The following is a 23171-nucleotide window of genomic DNA, read 5'->3' on the forward strand; positions in this document are numbered from 1 at the left end:
CATAGCAGACAACCCTGGAAATGTTTCTTATACACAAATCTCTCTTTTGTTCTACTTTTTTGTTGACACTGACTGCTTACCATACTATACATGAATATCAGTTTTGTCTATCTGAATGCTAATGTGTATCGCGCTGAGCTTTTCAGATTCAGATTTCAACAGTAAGTAAAAGTTTACTAGGAAAAGTCAGTACTGTACAATACTGTAGTACACAGAGCAATGTGTTACATGTACTGTAAACAGGCAATTCACTTTTGATCTTTCATGTAAAGTCTGTCACCTGGTAGGTAATTTGCCAATTTAGCCGACATCACAAACATCCCATGTCATAGATATTAATGGAATATACATGTATGTCTGACAGATTTTGATAATTGAATGGATCATTTTGCATGTGATGACTCAAACGATGAAAGAATGTTTAGAAGTTGTGAAGAGTATGACAATTTCACTGAGAATCAACTCATCAGTTTTGATCAGCAAGCCATGTGCAAGTGGTTATTGTGCAAATTGTAGACAATTGTACTTACTCTTTTGCACATGTGCCAAAGCACGTGCAATTTGCTTGAATGAATGAGAAATTGAAATCAAATTGTTCGCAAATTTGAACTTATTGTTTTGAAAAAAAATAATTCTCATTTAAGAATTGAGCCAAAGCAGGTTAATTTTGGTCCTATTCAGTCACATCTCTCACTGCGCTGTACTTTTTCCTCGTTTATTCAGTGTCATTCCATTGTAGCTTATTTTCACCACACTAGTGGCAAACTCGACCTGTCTGTTCCCCACTTTGGTGCAGACTGAAATATCTCAACAGCTATTAAATGGATTTCCATGAAATCTTGTGCAGATATTCATCTTCTCCGGAAGATGAAACCTGCTGAATTCGGTGATCGTCTGGCTAAATTCTGGGGTTTCTTAAATTTTTTCCTGTTAAAAGGGTTTGTTTTTGTTTGTTTTTCCTCATCCGAATCGAGTGTCTAAGGACAGAGGGTGTCGTATGCTGTACAGATTGTAAAGCTCCCTGAAGCAAATGTGTGATTTGTGATATTGGATTATATAAATAAAATTGAGTTGACTTATGTTCTATCTTATTTTATTCTTTTACTCTATATTTGTCTTTTTATATTGCTTTGTGTTTCTTTAGTTAAATTCTTCTTGTTAAATTAAAACAGGATTCTAGCGACTCTGTGAGGCTGAACTGGTGCGGTGCTTTGAGTTAAATGCTAATGTTTAGCAGGTTTAATGTTTATATTTATATGTTATCCATCTTAGTTTAGCGTGTTAGCATCTTAATGTTTGCTAATTAGCACAAAACACAAGGTACAGCTGAGACTGATGGGAATGTCATTAGATTTGTAGTATTGGACAGTTCAAAATGTCGACCTGACAATGGCGCTCAAATAAAAGTTAAGGGATTACCAGAGTTATTACAATTCCTTCTGCATGAACATCTGTAATAAAATTTTATTGGCAATCCATCCAATATTTGTTGAGATATTTCGTTCAAAATCACAAATGTGAACCTCATGGTCGCTCTAGAGCAAAAGTCAGGGGATCACATTAGAATACATCCTCTGGAAACCCTGAATGTCTGTACAAAATGTGGTGCTAATCCATCTAGTAGATGTAGATATTTCACTGGATAAGTGAAAGGTTTACCTGCTGGTGGCACTAGAGTAAATATCAGAGGATCACCAAAGTCATTAGGATACATCCTCTGGGGACCATCATTGTCTGTACAAAATTTAATGGCAGTCCTTATAATATTGTTGAGATATTTCAGTCTGGATCAAAGTGGTGCAGCGATCGTCAAAACATGTTTATTTTTCTCCAAGAAAGGTATTAAAGTATTGTTTTGGTATTGTTATACAAAAAACAAGTATTGTATTGGCAAATACTATCAGAATTAGAAATACCTTCTTGATCCCCGAGGGGAAACTCTTTCATTACAGCTGCTCACTATCACGTCAACGCACACTTGAGAATAGAAGGAATAGAGGTACTAAGCAAATCAAAATATAATACGCTATAATACAGGTAAGATAAGATAAATTAAGTACAAAGTGGATATAAGTATAAAAGCTAAAAATAAGTACCAAAGTGGTTTTAGTGGTTGATAAGTATGTACAGTATAATACAATATAATAATATAAGTAATAGTGCAATATCCAACACATTTTCACAGTTGTGGTAAACATTATGATTCAAAGGGTATCACACACAGGCACTACTTCAAAGACGAACCAGGCTGTTTACTGCCTCTAATTTGTATGACAGCAAGTCCCACTTTTAGCTTAAACACCCCTGTGTTGTAATTAATCAGGGACAACATGAAAGGGGACAAAAAGGCTGACAGAGCAGTGCGGAAAGAGGAAAGGTCAAGTAGCAGAATCGGAGTGGAGAGAGACAAAAAGGCAGAGAGACAGGCACTTATGCTGGTGTACAGCAGAGTAAATGTCGTCAGAGACTGGGAGAGATGAAACCAACTGGGGAAGAAGGGTGAGGAGTTCAACAAGGAAACATAAATATTTGATCGAGGCCAGATTGACAGGGAAACAAAGGGCACAGAGACCATCGCCTCGAAAAATATCCCTTTCCCACAGAGCAGTCGGGAGCTGGGTAACTCTGACTTTCTTTACATACTCTATGTCTATTATGTTGTGCTTTGTGATGGGAGCTGGACTAAAATGGAATTTACACTGGAATTAATCAGAACCCATAGAGTACAAACTTATACTCAATGTGACATCAGCTACAGTGCAGCAAGAAATTAGACCTCACCAATTCAATCTTTGTAAGAATGGGTAATATTGATTTCAGGGAAAAAACTTTCATGTGATGAGGGTATTATGAACATGTGAATGTGGTATGTGACACCATTAAACTGCATGCAATTATGTGCTTGATGTGCCTTTACTAAAGCCTTACACAATTTTGCTAAGACTAACAAGCTGATGTATCTTTACACGTGCAATAACGTAAAACTCTATTGTACTTTGTAATTTAAAGCTGCACTAATAAATATTTTCTATATTAGCAATGGATCAAATATGAGACGGGATGCTTGTAGTGAGAATTATCACCGACTCCGCAGCTCTACAGAGAATTTTATCGTCTTTCAGCTTGGTGGCTTTACTGCCCACAACTTTACTGTTTTGGTTTACTCTATGCTTTTTAAAATCTCTCTATGCAACACAGCATGTGTGTAGTAGACAACAGTAGACAGATAAAGTTAGCGGTGAACATTCAGTAGTGGTGCCTTTAGCAGCTAAATAATGGCAATGTGTCATAATGGCAATGCGCTGCCCCGTACTTGTAAAAAAAACAAACAAAAGAATATCTGCCCTTCTTTCTAAGATTTGTTCTGTCTGTCTGATACAGGAGATAAACCTGATTTGTTACAAAAACACCTTTTCCTATTTATTCCACATCAAAGATCCCATGTATTAAATGTGTATGAAATAACTGTCTAAATTTTAAAGTCATGTGGACAATGTCACAGGTACATTTTTTGCTATGGAAATAAATGTGACAGCCTGTATATATTGCATACAAGCATGCATAGAAGACCCATAATTGCATATACTGTATAATACAACAAATAATCCATTTAAAGTAATACGATTTCTCATCAAAATGTTACAAGGATTTGAGTTATCTCAAGTTTCAGGCATCACTGTGTGAATTTACTACATATGGATACACACACAAAGGGGTACAGCTGAAATGATACCAGCTCTCCCCGCCAAAAAAATCTTCATTGTCCTGCAGTACAAGTAAACATCCAAACTTGACCTTGTCCATGACCTTGCAGATGTCTGGGGCTGGCTTTATTTTAAATGATCTTGGCTGTTATGTTGCGACCCAAGAGCCCAATATTCACCTATCAAAGGCTTGCAAAAAATATTTTAAAATTATGACTCAAGACTTGCCAAATACTTGTCCAGCATATGGGGCCTCTGAGGCACCTGTCATCACGTTAAAACAACTTCAATCTGTTAAAAAAGCATTAACAGAAAACAAACATTTCTGTGTCTTGGGAGCAGAGTGATCCTGTAGCCAAGAACAAGAATTACATTTGTTTTAGTCTTGCTGTGCCTCGATGCCTGGCACAATGCCGAAGCTGTGCCCTTTTTGTCCCATTTTCTTTACAGACACTCCAAACAAGAATGCAGCCTTCCTCTCCTAACAGGCTAGTATTACGTGTATTTCATGTTTTCACTGCTACTCATGTGACTATTTTCCAATGCAGAAGTCTTTGAAGATGATATCCAGGATCTCCTCAGCCCCGACCCGGCCAGTGATCCGGCCTAGGCTGGTGAGAGCCAACCGGACACCCTCGGCTGCCAGAGCGAGGTCGATGTCACGGTACCGCTGGTACTGGACCAGGGCTGCAAAACACTGCTGCAGGTGGACCCTGTGGCGGGCCTGGGTCAGGGTGGGGGCACCAGACAGAGGATCGCCACACCTAAAGAGGAAGTCAGAGAACAAAACGAACCAGAGCAATCAAACACTCATTATTTTGTGCTTTATATTGTATTTTTGGTTTAGAAAGGGTGAAAACCAGACCCAAAAAAAGCGAACATAAGTGTGCAAATCAGATTTTTTTATTTTCTTTGCAGCACAACTATTCTAGATTTTTTGTTTCACTTTTTTATTTAAAGCCCCTCAGAGTAGGATTTGAAAATTTCTGACTTTGGTGACTCATTGTGATAATATAAAAAAAGACACTGCGGGAGACAGCAATACACGCTGCAACTGAATCTGTGTAACCTGATTTACTTCACAAAACTGGTTATTCTTTGGTATAAGGAGAGTAAATAGGCTTATACGCACATCACAGCGTCAATGAAAAAAGGTAACCCGGTGGCAGTGCATTTAAGAGAGGCAAATCACCCAGTCAGATCTCTGAAAAGAGGAGGCAATTTAAATACCCTCTTCCTCCAAAGAGAAAGTTTTTATATTTTCACTTTCCAGACTCACACCTAGAGGTCTGAATCAAGAGTATGAGATCAAACATTTTCTCTCAAATAAAAAATAAAAATGACATTAGTATGATGATGGCTCTCCCTATGTACAGTATATATGTATATATTTTTTAAACTCTGACACACATATTTGAAAAAATTAATTTTTATAAATACAACAGGTGTGTCTTTTTCTTTTTCCTCATTGTGATTTGATCTAGCTAAGTTTTTATGAATGGGGTTAAGACCCAATTTCTGTATGTGAATTTAAAATTTCTTCTCTTTTTCCTCTAACTTAATACAATATACTTTTGAACGTAGGCAATGTAGATTTTTATATATGTGATGATGAATCTGATATAATGTATGTATCTAAGATATACAGTATGCTTGATATTTTGAAGTATGGATTTTGTATTATTGTTTTTCTCCATGTACCTTTCTCCATGTACTATATTGAATTGTTAATTGTTTTTGGATGTTTTTCACCCCAGGTGGTTTGGATGGTTAACCACACCTGCCATCATAGAGTTTGTCAGCCTATTGGCGTGCATGATGTTTAAATATGGGTGTGGTTTCTATTTTTCAAACATTCTGACCTGATGAAGATCCAAGTAGGATTGAAACGTTGTAGTGCAATGAGATAACTTCTGTTATGAATTGGCGCTATATAAATAAAACTGAATTGAATTAATTATTAAACATTTGTGGCATGGAGTAAGTGTGCAGGGGTTACCTTTTTTCATATTCTTTGGTATAAATCAGTTAAAACTGAAAACAATGAGCCTTAAAAACATACAAACAGTCCAAAAACATATGTGAGGCAGATGCTGCATCCACATAAAATTATAATGATTTGGACATCAATTTTTATGTACTTTAAGTAATACATCATGTCACATTTTATAGTTTTAATGCTACAAATTTCATTGCAGTAATGGACTTACCAGGAGCACTTATTCACAATAGGTCAAAGGCAATTTTAGGTTTTATAGAGATCATTTTGGAAGCCTGCCATAATCAATATGTTAATATTTATCCCTGCTAAAGACGTAAGGTTTGGTTTGTATAAATGCACAGGTCTTGCAGAAAAAAATCAATGTTCTGATACAACATTTAAATGAGACTTGTAGTCTTAACTCTGGCACAACAAAACATCATAAATTGAAGCAACTCACAGAGTCTTGACACTACTGTGCAGCACTGTGAGGAAGTCCTGCAGTCCTTCATTAGTGTGGCAAGAGATCAGACAAACAGGAGGGAGTCCAGAGCACCGTCTCAGCTCCCCATCCAGCGCCTGCCTCTGCTCCTGAGGCAACAGGTCAGTTTTATTCAGCACCAGGAGAAACCTGTTGGCAGGAAATACTGTGGTACGAAAGGAAGAAAAAATTTTGATCAATACCAATGACTCAACTATTATCTACTATAGGCACTGAGATTTCTATTTGATTACTATTAATGACTTAAAACTCTCTTTCCAGCCTGTACTCTCTGGATTACTGCTTAATTTCGTCCTAGGGTAAGTAGTAATTGAATTACTTCCCAGACGTTTAATAATGCAGAATGGAGCTTTAAGTGAGCAACAATAAATTGCATTCTCAAGCTAAAAAGCGAACAACTTCAAGTCATATGTAATACCCCTTAAAAAAGCTGTTTGATGGAAGAATGGGACTCATATTTTTGCCACTTACACTAAGTTTACCATGCATATTTACTTTATTGTGCTTGAGGTGAATTCAAAATGCAGCTGCATGTGTCACTGACAGTCCAGATGAAGCAGACGCAGATGAGGCCATATATATCATACCTGTGTCAGGCTGCTCCTGGGTGGGCAGGACACTTCTGAGGTGTCCCTGAAGGAAGGCTGTCGCCTGCTGTGCACCAGATGGGAGATGAGCACAGTCCACAACCACCAGAGTCAGATCTGCCTGCTCCACTCTGGAAAAAAAGAGTTGCAGTTTGACCTGGAATTATTCACATGATCACAACAGCATTTTGTCAAGAATTTTTGCTTAAATTCACACAATATATGCAATATTCATGTTTTAGCCACACTAATGGTCTGTCTCTGAGAATAGCAATATCGGTGGGTTGGTTGGTCCACCACTTGGTCCAGACTGAATTATCTCAACAGCTATTGGATGGATTGCCATTGATTTTAGTCATCCCCTCAGGATGTATTGTCATAACTTTGGTGATCCCCTGACTTTTCATTTAATTTGTCCAATACTGTGGTTTACGACCAAATAACTGCACTACATTTCCATCAGCCTCAGCTGTACTTTGTGATAATTGCGACTTAGCAAATGTTAGCATGCTAACATGCTTAAATAAGATGATGAACAAGGCAAACATTATACCTGTTAAACATCACCATGTTAGCATGCTGACATTTGCATTTAGCTCAAAGCAAACTTCAGCCTAGCAGAACTGCTAGCACGGTTGTAGATATGGAAAAAATGTCAGTGGTGGCTGTTTAAGAACCCATTCAGATTTTTTGGTGAAGGGTAAATCTTCTACTTCATAACCTATTGCACTATTATAATACTCAGCTAATATGAAAGTCACGTCCTGAGAAATACTGTGTTGCTCTACAAAATAAGTTTTACAGCAAATGCAGCAGCTCCAGGTTGTACACATGTAAGACAAATCGGTGCAGAGGCTTGGCTCTCTGTTGTTTTGTTTCAGGAAACATTACAGTATGCCCCGCAAACACTGTGAATAATGTCAGTGATATTTTTAATTTATTTATCTTAATGGTATTCATTTTAAATACTTTGTGCACTCCTGCACCTTGGTCCCACAGTTAAGTAGCAGCAGCAGCAGCAGCGGATGCTTGTACTGACCACGTCCTTCCTGTAGTGACCCAGGTCACGGGGCTCTGACCTGCTCCCTGCACAGAAAGTTCCCTATTGAACACAAACTGCCCACCCTTCCTATAGAGCGACCAGGTCACCCAAATAACTTAAACAAACAGTAAAGAAATTATAGAATGTTTGCACTGAAAATGGTATTTTTGTAGTCACATCTTCATCTGGATTTTCAATGATGTTTTTCATCATATTTTCCTGCAGTTTGAGTGACCGAACAATCCTAAAATAGTCATGATTTTGATAATTAAATGTATTCAATGAAATATATGTTCAACAATATTGAAAAGGTGCAGTGAGTCAACTTAAATCAACACACTGTTTTGGTAAAACACTAAAATGTATAGAAAGCATTGCTTGACTTTTAAAGCTGCTGTATTTATTGTGTATCCTTTGCTACTATAATACAACAGACAAAGACTGGAAACTTTACTTTCACCTATAAATCAATTAATAATCAATGTAGGGATGTGTTGTTAGGCCCCTACACCAAAATCATGTGATAAAACACGTCACCGTACATTTGTGTATAAAAGCTGATTTAATATTATTTGTCTGTGCCAGTGTGTCCATTCTTCTGGTTGTCTGTTTGCCTGTTTGTAAATGATAAAGCAGTGCTAAAAGTACTGCTATTCTTCCCTGGTGTAAACAGTGGAAGCAGCTGTTATTGAATGGCCATATATGTCCATTCTCAACACCACACATGAAGAATGTCTTAATGGTAAATGTTCTACAATGAGGAAAGGAGGCTCTTCATTATGCAACCTCCTGAGAGTGTTTGTCCCATGTATTTATAACTATGGCTCAGCAATAATATAAACTCTGGAGGTTCTGTAGACATTGCAAAAATATAGCATGTTGTTCAGGGGAAAAGCAATGACTTATTTCTTCCCTTCTTTGTTTTCGAGGACATATTCCATTGGTCCCCTGGCTAATTTGTTCTGTGTTATATTATACACACGTGAACAGTCGCTGAAGCAAATTTCGTCATGTACTTCTACACGTGTACTCTACATGTACTACTATCCTGTAGCTGAAGCCAAATGCTAGCATTAATTTGTCAAGATTTTTAGTCTGGTCTCATCAAAATTTTAAAATCAGGAAAACTGAGCTAAATTACCTTTTTTTGGAACATTTAAAATAAAAAGGGCTTCCTCCCCCCACCTTTCCCGAGCTCGGCGGACCCCCTCTCTCTCCACCAGGTCCGGGCTGTCTCGGAGACCGGCTGTGTCACTCAAGAGGACAGGGAATCCGCCGATGTCCAGTGCCGTCTCTACTACGTCCCTGGTGGTGCCAGCAATGGGAGACACAATGGCTGCAGGTCGCTGGCCTGGATAGAAAAAGTTTAAAGGATGAGGTTGGCAGTATTCTATATTTTTCTTATTGTCAACAAATCCCATGAAAACACCAAAACCAACAATGTATTAGTCTGTCTCTGAAAACTTTCTGACTTCTCTCTCGTGTCAGTCTAATAATAATAATAAAACTTTATATATAGAGCACTTATCAAAACAAAGTACAAAGTGCTTCACAACAAGAGAAATAAAATACCACACTGAATGACAAAATATAAAGAAATAAAATATATAAAATACACAAAAGCAATAAAATAAACAGCCAGTTCAGGTAAAATCAGGATATGCTTTCAGATAAAAATGTGTTTTGAGAAGAGACTTAAACGAAGGCACTGACTCAGACAACCTAATTTTTTCAGGCAAGTTGTTCCAGAGCCTCGGGGCCCTGATAGCAAAAGCTCTGTCCCCCTTAGTTTTCAACCTGGACTCAGGAACAGACAGGAGACCCCTGCCCGAAGATTCCAAACTACGTGAAGGTTCATAAGGGATTACAAGGTCTGAAATATAGTCTGGAGCCAGGCCATGAAGAGCCTTATAAGTAATCAATAAGATCTTAAAATCAATCCTAAAACAAACAGGGAGCCAATGTAAAGAGGCTAAAACAGGTGTGATGTGGTCGTACTTCTTGGTCCTGGTTAACAGCCTAGCACCAATCATATACAGTATACTTTCATTTTTACAAAAGGATAAATGTTTTCCTTAAACAGCTGGGCACTGTAGCTTTTTGCAAACATTACTAAAACAGGAGTAAATCGTGTAATGGTTGGGGATTATTTTCAGCTGCAGATATATACACATTTAGTGCTCTAGTGAATATTTAGGACAGCAGGATGGTGTATGTGGGATCAACTCAAAATAAACTACAGTGGCTGTGTTTATCGTAATGAAGGATCATGGCTTAATGATGTGTTTTTAACAGTGTTTGAACAACAATGGAGGTCTATGGCACAGAGGAACAAACTATATCAGGCTCTGGCTATACAGACAATAGCCAGGTTTCCATTCAAGTGTAGCGTAAATTATACCGAATTTTCAGAGAATCTGCAAAAGACAATGCAAATTTAGTCAGCTTCCATTATACCACTGCAGTAGAAGATGATGAGATGACGTAGCTAAAAGAGCACCTGTCAAACCTCAAATGGTGGAAAAAAAAAAAGTTTAAAAAAAGATGATGGAATATGGCTTTTCTGTTTGTTTCATGTACTGTATTAAACTGATGAAGGTTATAGTCTCCTCATCGCTCCACACAGATCTGATGTATTCGGTTGCCATAATTTTTCATCTCTTCAGTTGAGTGGAAACTTCCGTGGACGTTTAAGTCACATGCTTCATGTACGCCGTGATTTAGTCGCCGAATCGGTTTCCATTAGACTTACACATTTTTTTATTGATACACCAACCTTTCCAACTCCCCAAGCATAAAAACCTTTTTGCAATATTTCAATTTTTTTTTTTCCACTCAGGTTGTTTCATGGGCGTTGCTGACAATAAGAAAAATATAGAATATCACTAGACTTATTCTTTAAGACCCAAACAAAATTACAAAATATTGGCCTATAAATATCAACCAGTTGCACTCTACTTATTGGTCTAGTTTAGAAAACTCTATACCTTAAAGTTTTGCAACAACAGAAGATATTTATAGTCATCCTTTTTTTATTCTTTATTCAGGAACTTCGTAGTCTGACCATCCCTGTGTATCCCACGTCAAATAACACTGCCAGCTCATTATTACTTGTCTGTGCTGATTGGGCGTGAGCCCAGGCAACAGGGAAGACTAATCAGAAGAGGAAACGATAACAAGATCTAATCCGAAGTTTGATCAATTGCCTATTATTCTGATAGGAAGTGGTGAGGACACCCTGCCAAGCCTCCTCTCTGGGAAGTTTATAGACAGTGATTCTAAATGGTGTAAGGATACAATATTGTAAACAAACATAACCATAAACAACAAAGGTTTCATTAGGTTGACACCAAATGTGGATACACAACTGAAGAACTGATTTAGTATGAGATAATTAAAATGCAACAATTTTGGTTGTGGAAAATATTGAGTGTTTATTTCTTTATTTTTATTTGAATCCATACCTTTATTAACTTTGCTACACAATCAGTTGCAATTTATTGCAGACTGTGACTCCAATTTCGAAGCAATCAAATCGGAAGCAATGAAGTCTGTATCAGGAAAAGTCAAAATATTGTACTTCATGTGTGCCAAGAGCAGGATCTACTATTCACAGATGGTGTGTTATTATTAGACTACATTCCTGCACTTGATTATTATAATATGTACCACAAATTGGATAGATTTCTTTGTCCTTCCTGTCTTTAACATGAAAAAGTTGGCTACTCTGAAAGTAACAGGCGCTGGATTATTTACACGCTATTATCATATGTTTATTATTGACATGATATCAATATTTTGTTTTTAAATATCACAGTTATCGTTAACATAAAAGTGTTAAGAAAAATGGAAATTTGATCATCTACAATTTCATGACAACTGGGCAAACTCCATCTGCTGAGGAAGATTGTGTGATTTGCTCGACAGCTACTAATGGACCATGAGAGATTGTTTTGGCAACAAATTTTGCTATGTTCTTCGTATCGTTTGCTAGATTCTCGAAAAAGAAGAATGATTGCTGATGAAATCATCATTTGAAGCTGAACCCTGAATGTTGGAGTTGAAGGACACTTTATATATGCCAACCCCAATATATCCTGTCAGACTGCCTTATTTCAAAGTCAGACTGCTGCTTGTTTCTATATTTGTCTCCCCCACAAAATCCTGTCTCGTCAAGGAATCATATTTCTCTCACTTTCTGTGCACGGAGCACAGTATTTGCATTTTAATGAATAATACACACTTCATGCTGCCTTCTTCCACTCCAAAACCACGGCTGACAGCGGTATGATTCAACAGTAAGGTATTTAGAAGATACTAAGTCATATTTTAATCTTAATCCCTTCATGATATATGTGTGTGTGTGTGTGCGTGTGCAGGTTTACTTGGTTCTCTTACAGAGTGTGTTAAGCAGGCTACTTTTCCCTGCATTGGTGGCTCCTGCGATGACCACCTGGACTCCACTGCGTAGCCGCTCGCCCCTCCTCTCATCTTTTAGATGTTGCTCCATCTCTGCTTGTAGATCACACACTGATCTGTCCACTAGAAAAAGACAGAGGAGGGAACAGGACGTGACGAAGGTTTCGTGTTCAACTTTACTTTCGTGGCCTTAAAAAAGGAATTTCTGTCCTTTGAAGGAAAAAGGCCTGTCCTCCGGTGTCTGACACCCTTCGTCTGGATGAAAAATGGGTCATGGACCTGTCGATTTACGCATGTGACTAAAGCGGAAAAATGCTTTTGACAATACAATGCACCAACAATACAGTGACAAATTTACACTTGAGAATCCTGACTCAACACATTAATTCATCCAACATGGGATCAATTAATAAGAAAACTTCAGAGACAACATAAAACATGTAATTTACTGTATGTTTGCAAGTGGCAATGGAAAGTATTTATTCCAGGTTTTCTATTTTTGGAAACAAGTCTATTATTATTTACCACTCTGAGGCGTGAGCCCACATTCCATGCCACCGAAACAAACAATAGTTCCCAGGCTTTATTGTGTCGAAACGTCACAACATCTGAGGCTTCTGAAGAGCTCTGCTAGTGCCAGACAGCAGGCGACAGACTCAGGGGGACATCCCTTGCAGACACACGTGCACGCACACACACACACACACACACACACACGCACGCACACACACACACACGGAAACCTGGGCACAGAGAGAACAGTTGGGACTGTATGGTGCTGCTGACAGCACTATTCCTGTGAGCGACATGGCAGGTTGGCTTTGAAGGCAAATCAAATGCCTCTACTGTCCCCCTGGCCTTCTCTCCACACTTCCTAAAGGAAATTGTCTTTAAAGCAGTTTGATGTCTATGGCTTCTCCCTACAGTGCAGCAAAAGCACACGATGGCCAGTTGAAGATCCAAACAGGAAAGCCAGCCGGACTCCTCTCTCCTCAGAGAGAAACAGAGCCCTCTCACCTCCCTCTGAATGCCCAAGAGATGACTGTTCTGTCCTCCAGCACAGAGGACAAAGTGTATACATACCTTGGTTTAAGACCCCATCCTCAATGAGCTCATCCTCACTGAAGTCTATGAAGGCCTCAACATGAGCCAGACACTGTGTGACACACAAAGCAGAGAGGAGAGAAGGGAAGAGGCTGAAATCAGGGTGTGACATACAGGCGGCTTTAGATCCCCTAAAAACATCAAAGTCAATGGTTGGGCGCATGTTGAAACATTGAAAGGTGAGCAGCCAGCTGTATATCTTGCTGGTGCCGTAGCTGCTGACGTGGATATATTACCTGTGATACCTGTGTACAGTCTACTATAATTATCCAAAGGAAAAAATAAAGTGTCTAAACAATTCTTACATCATTAAACAAAACAAGTAAAAGGTAAGGTAAATACTACTCACTACACACTCACTTTTAGTCAGAAGATAATAAAAAGGTCTTCACATTTTTAAACTTGTTTTAAAATGTTTTCAGCAACATTTCTTATTTTCCTTACGGCAAATAGGATATTACACTTGTGTGGTGTTGTTGTATAGCTACTTTGATTTAGGGCTACAACTAACGATGATTGATTGATCTGTTGATTTATTTTTTTAGATTAACAGCTTAATTATTTAGTCTTCAAAATGACAGAAAATAGTGAAAAATGCCAATCAAGGTGATTTTGTCAAGTTACAAATATTTACTATTTATCCTTAATGAATGGCTTAAATGATTTCTTCCTTATCAAAATTGTTGACTATTCATTTTCTGTCAATCAACTAATAGATTAATTGTTTCAGCACATTTTGATTAACTATCTGAAATAGGCCATCTCTGTTTCAGAGCTAGCACTGGAGATCCTGATAGTCATGGGGTATTTCACACAACAATAAAAGAAGCACAAGCTCATCTTTTCTGTTGTGATCTCCTCCACAGATAGGGCAACTAAGTTACATTTCATGCTTTAATTTTGTTTTTTAACAGTGTTCACCCACATTTATACAGTTTATGTATATAAACATTAGACACCAACATTTAAAATTCAGATGGCTTCCTCTAGTCTTTTACCAGGATGGATCTTAAATCAGGTGCAGTAAATTCACATGCTACTTTACATCACTGCCACAATACAGAGGGGAAAAGCTTCAGTATTTCCACTACAGCACCGATCAGTATCTTGAGTGACATTGCAGAACATGTCTACTACTACACAATAGTAGTATAGCTGCACAAAAACAGGAAGCGTCAAGATTCCCATACTTTAATCTATTTACAAAAGTGGGAAACCAACGGTTAAAAAAACAGCATTGTTTGGGTGTCAAATGAGGGTTTGACCCCTAGCACCATACAGATGGTATACATCTGATTAACTGGATTCCCAGAAATTAGAGTCCAAAATGAAGGCACGTTTGAATTGCTTCTAGGAACCGTCCTGCTGACAAGCAGCATAACAGGGTTTCTCAAGGGAGATCACCTGGACCAGTTGGTCAGATCTGGTGCCAAAGTATTGAAATCACTGGTCTATATTCTCCAAAACATTTCACAGTACAGGAGAGTTTGGCCTGCATCCATTAAGTTGAAGTGTTCATCTGCGGTCAGTGACCTGTTGCTCTGAACTGCCATTACATTACATGGCAGGATTAGATCAGGATTGGATGTAAAAAAAAAAAAAAAAAAAGACCACATATGCCACCATATCAGGGTAATAAGCATTAATAAGCTTATATGGAAGTCTTATTTATGAACGTAAAACTACAACAGTGTACTGCAAGTCAGGTGTCTTTCCCAAACAACTTATATGCAGAAAATACAGAAAAGGCTTTGGATGACTGCAAAGCAAAAAACTTTATTTTCTCCCCCAGAAAAGTTAAAGTTCAAATGCATGATTCAAATAATTTCGTTCTGTTCAGTTCAAATATTCATAGTCACTATGTACAGTAGTTTTTCTAAGCTACGTCCTGATTGCCAAATGGTTAAGGCGCATACCACATAATCACAACCTCTGTTGCCTCTCTCTCTTCCCTCGTTTCCTGTCTGCCTCTATGCTATCCGCTATCACATTTAGGCAAAAATGCCCCCCAAACAACACGTGTGTTCCATTCTTCCTCCGCTCTAATTTATTTCAACTTCAAGACTGACTGTATTTATACACTCAGTTTATAGTACAGGATACTGTATAGATAAGAAAAACAATACTGCTGCACAGAATATATCAGTGTCTTCATTGTGTGCCTGTCTTAAGTGACAGACATACAGCAGCTGCGCTTGGTATAATTTATCTTTAATCCATCCAAAACAATACAAAGCCAGATGTTCTGAGATGGAAAAAACATTAAATGGGTGTCACTTAAGTGAAGATGGAACAACAGCACATTACAGAACAGAAGGTGCTTTTTTAAAAACTTCTTGTTCTTAGAAAGTCAAAAATCAAAAACAGAGATGTGCCCTTGAATGCTCACTAGCAGCTTTCCTCAGGAAATTACAGTCCAAATTAACAGCTCAGCAGCTTTGACTCTGGTTGAGTTCTGGTGCCAAAACAGTGCAGGATTTCACATAACACTTTTTTGTTCTCATAAAGTTTTTCTCAACAGAGTCACAGTGTGGACCAGAGGAAATGTTATGGTCACCGACCTGATCCCTTCAGCCACTTCATTCATCACATAATAATAATAATAATAATAATAACAACAATAACAGCATATGAACTATCTTAACAAATTAGGAAACTTGATCCTTCAACAGATCAGTAGTTCTGTGAATCAGATATTATGGTATTATCTAAGGTTTACTGGAAGGGCTCTACAATTATATTATTAATTATAAGATCAATTACATTACAACCCCGTAATCTACTTTAAATAGTTAAGTTGGTTGAATAGAGCAATGTACTTCACACAAACTTTCAATTACATTTTTTTCAACTTATTTTTTTTTATGTTTATTATATTTCTACCAACAATTATAATCAATTGATTAACCAAAACCATTAATGGATATACCTGAAAAATTAAGTGTCAATAATTAAGCAATTAATTATTCCATTTAATTTGCATTATTCTCTGTTTTTTTCCAATCCTGGTTACAATGTAAGATAAATATCTAAATGTGTCATACAGATTAGTATTTTGATTCTCAGTATTGAATAGAAACACGTGTACTACATGAACTACAGCAACATGAAAACAGGAAGCCTCATATTCCCATAAGTTAATCCATCACCGGTGTGTTGGAAAAGCAGCTGTAGAGATACAAAAAAAAGAGAAAGAAAGCATTGTTTGGGTGTGAAACTACTGAGGTGTGACCTACAGCACAGCACAGACAGGTTCTTTCCAAAACACTGTTTTCAGAGAAATATCAGACATGAACATGGACAAAGTCTCTTCAAGGAGAATTTGGCTTGTTTCTGCTGTCAAGCTAACTCAGAATTAGATAGAACATTGTTTTTCACAAGGAATTTGGAGAAAGGCCCCCTGTTCACCTGTCACTTCAAAGACCAGGTCTGGCTGGGTCTGAGTCACTATGCGTCAGATTGAAGACCACAACAAATCAAGGCTGATTTCAAGTCAAGACGAAAAAGCAAGCAGTTGGAGTTGACTGATCAATGTGTAAAAACTGGAGGATCATAACACACACAGGTTTCTACAGCGCAGATTAATTCAATTAAATGTTTATAGTGCTGAGGAAAAAGTTCTCCAAACATCAATAAAATCTATATTTTTGCATTATATATGGTAGGCAAGAAAAAGTCAACCTCACACCTTGTAGAATCGGAGACCAAGATGAACCCAAAAAGTAAGAAAAGTTTTCAAGACTGATTTGAGCCCAGACTAAGTAATAACAGTAATTCCTGCCACATGTACCACACCAACACCTTCAAGCCCACAGCTCCAGTCCTGATGGAAACATCCGTTTGTACTATTATGGATGAAACCGCTGTCTACACCACCAGTATCTGTACTACCTGTCGACCTACCCGTTTCAGTTTGTGGCTCCAGTCCTGATAAAGGCGTCCCAGCTCTCCTGACATCTGCCTGAGAGCCTGTCTCCTCTGAGCCTCGGTCTCAGCATGGATCAGATCTCCGAGCCCCTCCACCTTCAAGGAGCATTACAACAGTTATGATTGCCATAATTTCATATTGATTCTTGCACTAATGTTTTCATTCTGACTAACTGTATGATTCAAACATTTTCCCCCCATTATGTGTGTGATGTGATATCTACAGAATGGATTATAAGGTTTAATAAGCATGTGATGCTGTGTATAAGATGTACCGTATCCTACCACCGTCCCCTGCTACTATTAAGACAGCGATTATGTTCTTGGTGCTGCAGCTATGAAGTCCAAGACAAATTATTTTCAGGAATGATAAAAGTACATCTTATCTCATTATCACATTACTAGGATAGGATATAAGCTTTTTTTACCAAAAGGAAGCATTTTTGCTCACTTGATGGATTTAGCATCCAGTAGAAATTTTATTGAATTATAAAAACACATTTGCATTGCCTATTGATAAATAAATACTACTAAATGTACTCTGAGTCATAATGTACTGCTATACACTGTAAACAGAATACCCAGAACAGCCCTTTATTAATGCTTAAGGCTGCATATCTTGCTGCTTAGTGAAAAACGCCACCATCTACAGAAGCCCAGCAGCTTCATTCATGCATAAATGTTTGACAACCAAATGAAAGAAGTGTTCAAAGGGCAAAATATGTAAAAGGAGAAATTTTCACTGTTGACATTACATGAACTTGAAATCCCTGTTCATTTCTGACCCTGTTTATTCCACATTTACTCTGAAATGCTATTGATATGCAAATCTGCACAGATCTGTCTCAGTGTGTTTTTTCATGCACTTCTTGACCTACCTCTGTTAAACCCAGTTTCCCTGCTTGAAAGGCTCTCCGTGTGAATTCTCCAGCTTCAGCAGGCCTCATGCCAGGCACACTTCCTGAGAAACAGACACAAACACACACACAGCATGCAAACATAAGGAAATGTATGAGGCATGAGGTGGGCATGCATCATGCACACAACACACACACACACACACACACACACACACACACACACACACAGAGGAGGATCAAGAGCAGGGTCAACGTGTCACTCAGGGTTCACTTGAAATGAAAATAGGCACCACTGTGCAGGTTAAAGAGGTGACGTTTTCATTGTTTTCACAACAATTTTTCAATCTCATCAGGAGGCGACAAAACCATTTGGAAAATGGAGGTCATGATCCGTTAACTGGGGCAAACTATTATGTTTTACATTCTACTAGCTGGTCATCATCTTACCAACACTGTCACTACCTTTCATTTATTTGAAAAAATAAAAAAGATTTATTCCGCAATGCCATGTACACCACTTCAATGTTTTCCAATCTAACAATTCTTTCATTAACTGCTTTCATTAACATTTCTGATTTATACAATACTGCCCTCTGGAGGGCCAATGGGAGAACTGCAGTACAATTTTACTTGTCAGTCACAGTAGGATTGCTACGCTTGCCAAGGTGCATATTATAAGTATCTTAGAAATAGGAATGCATGCGTCATTTTCCCCTTTTAAGTTACAGCGATGGACAGCCATGACTCGACCACTCGCTTTTCTTTTCTAATGCAGGCTTACAGCTTGGGAAGACTATGAAGACACACATACCATAAACATACCATATGTCACTTATTACATCAAGTTGAATGACACTGTATCATATTCATAATGACTTCTGTTTGTTACCTAGAGCCTGTAAGACAGCAGTAATGACAGCAGGGCCGCCGTGGATGTGGAACTCGACACTGTCCTCTCCTGTGAAACTGTGAGGAGCTGATGACATGAACACATGAGTGACAACAAGACAGTCTGAATATCCTTTAGTTATTTAAATATGCACAAGGAGCAAAATGTTTAGGAATACCTTAATTAATTATTAGATTTATTTTAAACATATTCAAAGATATCAGGTTACAAAATGAATTGGTACAGTTGACTTAATGACAGTATGGAGAACTTGTCATAGGGAAGTAATTAGTTCACAATCTCAATTTAGATGGACAGATACAGGAATGTTATATCTTGGGGTAAAACTTTGTGCAGATCTCACCTGCATAATGCAAATTAATGTTACCATTAATACAAAAGATTAACACAAATGTAGATAGATGGAAACTAATAAATTTGAGTTCATGGGGAAAGCATAAGCATTATTAAATTGGTAGTTGCACCTCAGTTTAATTTTATTTCAATGATGGTGTCAGTCAACATTCCTACCAGGATTTTTAAACAGTTTAATCAGTTGTGGCGCATACCAGAGACATGCGGTTACATGTCTCTCAATATAAGCAAGGATATTCTTCAATTTGGAACAAACAATCAATTCAATTCAAAAACTGGGAATCATGGTTGGATAAGAATATTAGGAAAGTTAGTGATTTGTGTAGGGCAGACATTTTACGATCCTTCCAAGAACATAAAGATGATTTTCGCTTAATTGACAAGAGGGAATTTTAGCAATATCTACAAATTAGGAGCTGCATAAAGAGTTTGGGGGTTATTTTAAGTGAAAAGGAGAACAAACTGTTATCATATTATTTTAATTTGCCAAGGAGTGCACAATCAGCCTCTGTTTTTTTATAAAATGATGGCAAACACTGTATGGTAACTGTGAAAATTTAAGAAAAATCATTAATTCAAACATAGAAGAGGATATGTGGAAAAACATAGTGGCTGATGCCGAGTGGTGAGTCAGAGATACAGAGGCCAAAATTATACACTACAAAGTTATACACAGGTATTATTATGCACCCATTAACTTCAAAGAATGGGACCAATTACTGTTGGAGTTGTCGAAAGGAAGCAGGTACCTTTCTTCATTTACCATGGGATTGTTGTTTTGTTTCTCCTTTCTGGAGACAAGCAGTCAAAAAGTAGTGGAGAGTGGTTGCAAAAATCATTGCCAGAATCTTGCCAGTTGTGCTTATTAGGAGACAGGTCTCTCCTACCACCAGGTATATACAAACAAAAATTTGGACTTGCATTGGCAGGCTTTACTGGAGCTTCAAAGATTGTTCTGTCCATTGGAAGAGTCAGACAAAGCCTGTTTTTGATGAATGGTAAAAATGAATGCCTCTTTTGAATCCTTTAATCGCAAAGACTAATAATTACCAAGGTAAGTTTGATGAAGTCTGGACTCAGTTTTTTATGTATATAGAGAAAAAACATAATGGAATTAAAATATTCCTACACTTTTTATGAAAATGTGCTACTTAATTGAAGTTGTATTTATACTTTGTGTCACTTTGTTTTCCCCTTATTTTATTGATTTACTGTAATATGTTGTCTTGTGTTGCATTATGTTGTTTATCTATTGGAAAACTTAATAAAAAACTTGAATTACACACACAAAAAATTCCTTCATTAATATTGGGCTACTAAAAGTGGGTGAAAGTGATAAAACTTCAGATATTCACAAGACTCAATAGTTTGATGAGATAAAACAGATCAGCTCTAGCTTGTAGGTTAATGACTCCAAATGGCAGTGAGAGAAAATGGTTTAAAACATTTTGAACATGAGAGATGGAACTTAACATCAATATTACCAACCTGGTTTGTCCTCATATTGATGAACTAAAGATTTTACTGGACCTTTTTGTTGTTTTTGCATGTTTTAGCCCATTTACAACTAATCAAGCATGCTTTATATTACTGTTCATTCAGAGTCGTATAAAAATCAACTTGCAGACACTTGAAACTTGCCTAAGACAGGTAATGTTTAACATTCATGTTTTCCCTTAACACAAATATCTGATGCAAGACAAATTCAAATATGAGACTAAATGTATTATGTAACATGCTCTGCATTAGCATTATCTGACATCGTACTCTATAATACTGTCATTTGTTGATAAAACCTTTGGCAGGAGAAGGGAAGCAGCCCATGGTTTGTAAAAAGACTACATCCACAAATAACAGAAATGTGAAGAAGAAATTAAAGAAATGAAATGTGTGTGAGTGTAGTCCAAGGGAACAGACCTGGGAACCAGAAGACAAGTCCGCGGTCCAGCACTTCTTTGGATTGGGGATCTGTGATTCTGCGTAACAGGGCGGTGCGTGGAGGAGGCAGGCTGCGTGTGAGTCCAGCCATAGACCTCAGAGCTGTAGCTGAGGCTGGACCACTGACTCGTACCACAGCCACCCCACACCTGCCATGACCTGATGATAATGCAAAGATGGTCTCAGCATCAGCCAGTCCAACTGGGACTCCATCGGAGGTGGACAGGAATCTGCAAGGTGGACTTCCTCTGCTGGATATAAGTAAATGGTAAGACACACCAAACACACTGTAACTAAGTCTAATATGTTTGTTTACACAGGCATGCTATACATTGTATTATATAGAGACAAACCTGTATATTCTGGAGCCCCAAACTGACAAAACACAATAAATGTCAAATGTAAAAAAAAAACTTGAAAATGTAAATAATTAATTAATTAATTAATTAATTAAATATATGTGTGTAAGAAGAAATATAAAGCTTCATACTTGCATGGGAAAATAGGGAAGAGATATTAAATTGGTGCTATGAACAAAAAAATGACAAAAACTTGAAAAGTAGAATGAGTTAGTAAATATTAAATTGAAGAGCAAAATAAATGTTGATGTATTTAATCAACTGATTAATGGTAAAGGAAAAATAAAAAGCTTTAAATGTCTTTTTACACTATTTTAATTATGCAACTATCAGTATTATTTATTGATGTATTCAGTTATATTTATATATATATACTCATCTGATAATCCTTTACTGTATTTTGTCGGTTTTGGTACTCGACAGTATGTACTGAAAGATACATGAAATCATTTTTTAAAAAACAATTTGACTGTTAAATAGCAAGATTTCACTCAGGACAGTGTCTTAATGTGTGGCTAAAAAACAAATCTAAGTGGAAATTTGGAAACAAACCTTGTCCTCAGTGTGTGGACAGCAGCTCTCCATATGCCGTGATAAATGGATGGCAGCATAATTATATAAAGATACTCTACTAAACGTTTCATGTACTTGGAGACTGACATAGCAAAACATGCTCTGTCCTTGACAAAATCACCATGTTTACCTTATTCCACTGTAAGCTAATGTCGGAGTAACCTGTGAATGTAACGTTAGCAGGAAAATGAAGACAGTTCATCATCCGTACAGTAACTGCTCACATATTCTGGGAAAGCTTCCTTAAACTCATGCCACTACACTTCTACCGTTTACATTTACCACGACGAGTCTGTTGCTTCCTCTGTTCATTGTGATTGGTCTGCATTTCCACAACAGCGGCGGGTTCTAGATTCCCATTTGTTCAGGACCTGTCAATCTGTAGTAAGTCCCGCCTACTATGCGCCATTAAATTCGGTCCGTGTAGATACCGTTGCTCTTCACTGAACATCGCTGTCCGTCCCACTGCTATCTATCTATCTATCTATCTATCTATCTATCTATCTATCTATCTATCTATCTATCTATCTATCTATCTATCTATCTATCTATCTATCTATATATGTATTAGAGCCGAAAGTTGATTAATCATTTTCAAATTTAATAATCTATTTAGCTAATTTTTCAAGTAAAAATGCCACAGGAATTGGTTTTTAATAAAATTATAGGCATTATGTTACAATTGAGGAAAAGGGCAATATAACATCATTAGAAAGTTACATTAGCTATCTCTTTTTGTTGTTTTTGTGCAAATGCCATGCTCTTAATGGATACATTTCACATACATAGAGCAACTTGCCCTAATATAAATTGCTATTTGATAGAATTTAACTTAGACTATACATAGAGCTATTCAATAACACTCCAAGCAAAATGTGTGCATACAGTACTGTATTATGAAGAGTTGTTTG

The 23171-nt window shown here is 37.4% G+C and overlaps 1 protein-coding gene across 3 annotated transcripts; it reads right to left on the minus strand.

Annotated features, from left to right (window-relative positions):
- Nucleotides 1-1795: 1795 nt before the first annotated feature.
- gtpbp3 (GTP binding protein 3, mitochondrial) lies at nt 1796-22608 on the minus strand. 3 transcript variants are annotated; one of them, XM_044198511.1, is made up of 11 exons: nt 22240-22608; nt 21308-21576; nt 19016-19102; nt 18145-18227; nt 17243-17362; nt 13319-13391; nt 12215-12358; nt 9002-9167; nt 6775-6905; nt 6146-6332; nt 1796-4468 (listed from the first exon to the last, which is right to left on the minus strand). In XM_044198511.1, exons 1-11 carry the CDS (start codon nt 22347-22349, stop codon nt 4237-4239), a joined length of 1602 nt encoding a protein of 533 aa, XP_044054446.1. In that variant the 5' UTR covers nt 22350-22608; the 3' UTR covers nt 1796-4236. The 3 variants fall into 3 exon arrangements, with proteins under 3 accessions (XP_044054446.1, XP_044054447.1, XP_044054448.1); XM_044198512.1 differs by having other exon boundaries at nt 21308-21579; XM_044198513.1 differs by having other exon boundaries at nt 21308-21579; nt 22391-22606.
- Between the last annotated feature and the right edge of the window lie 563 nt (nt 22609-23171).

This window comes from Siniperca chuatsi, linkage group LG6 (assembly GCF_020085105.1).
Source record: "Siniperca chuatsi isolate FFG_IHB_CAS linkage group LG6, ASM2008510v1, whole genome shotgun sequence".
Lineage (NCBI taxonomy): Eukaryota > Metazoa > Chordata > Actinopteri > Centrarchiformes > Sinipercidae > Siniperca > Siniperca chuatsi.

Excerpts from the sequence above, each read along its gene's own strand:
- gtpbp3 (XM_044198512.1), bottom strand. The coding sequence starts at position 22,349 with ATGTCAGTCTCCAAGTACATGAAACGTTTAGTAGAGTATCTTTATATA. Across the intron at positions 6,906-9,001 it reads GTCCGCCGAGCTCGGGAAAG|AGTGGAGCAGGCAGATCTGA; the intron begins GTGGGGGGAGGA and ends CTTTTTTTCCAG. Across the intron at positions 6,333-6,774 it reads CCAGGAGCAGCCTGACACAG|TATTTCCTGCCAACAGGTTT; the intron begins GTATGATATATA and ends TTCGTACCACAG.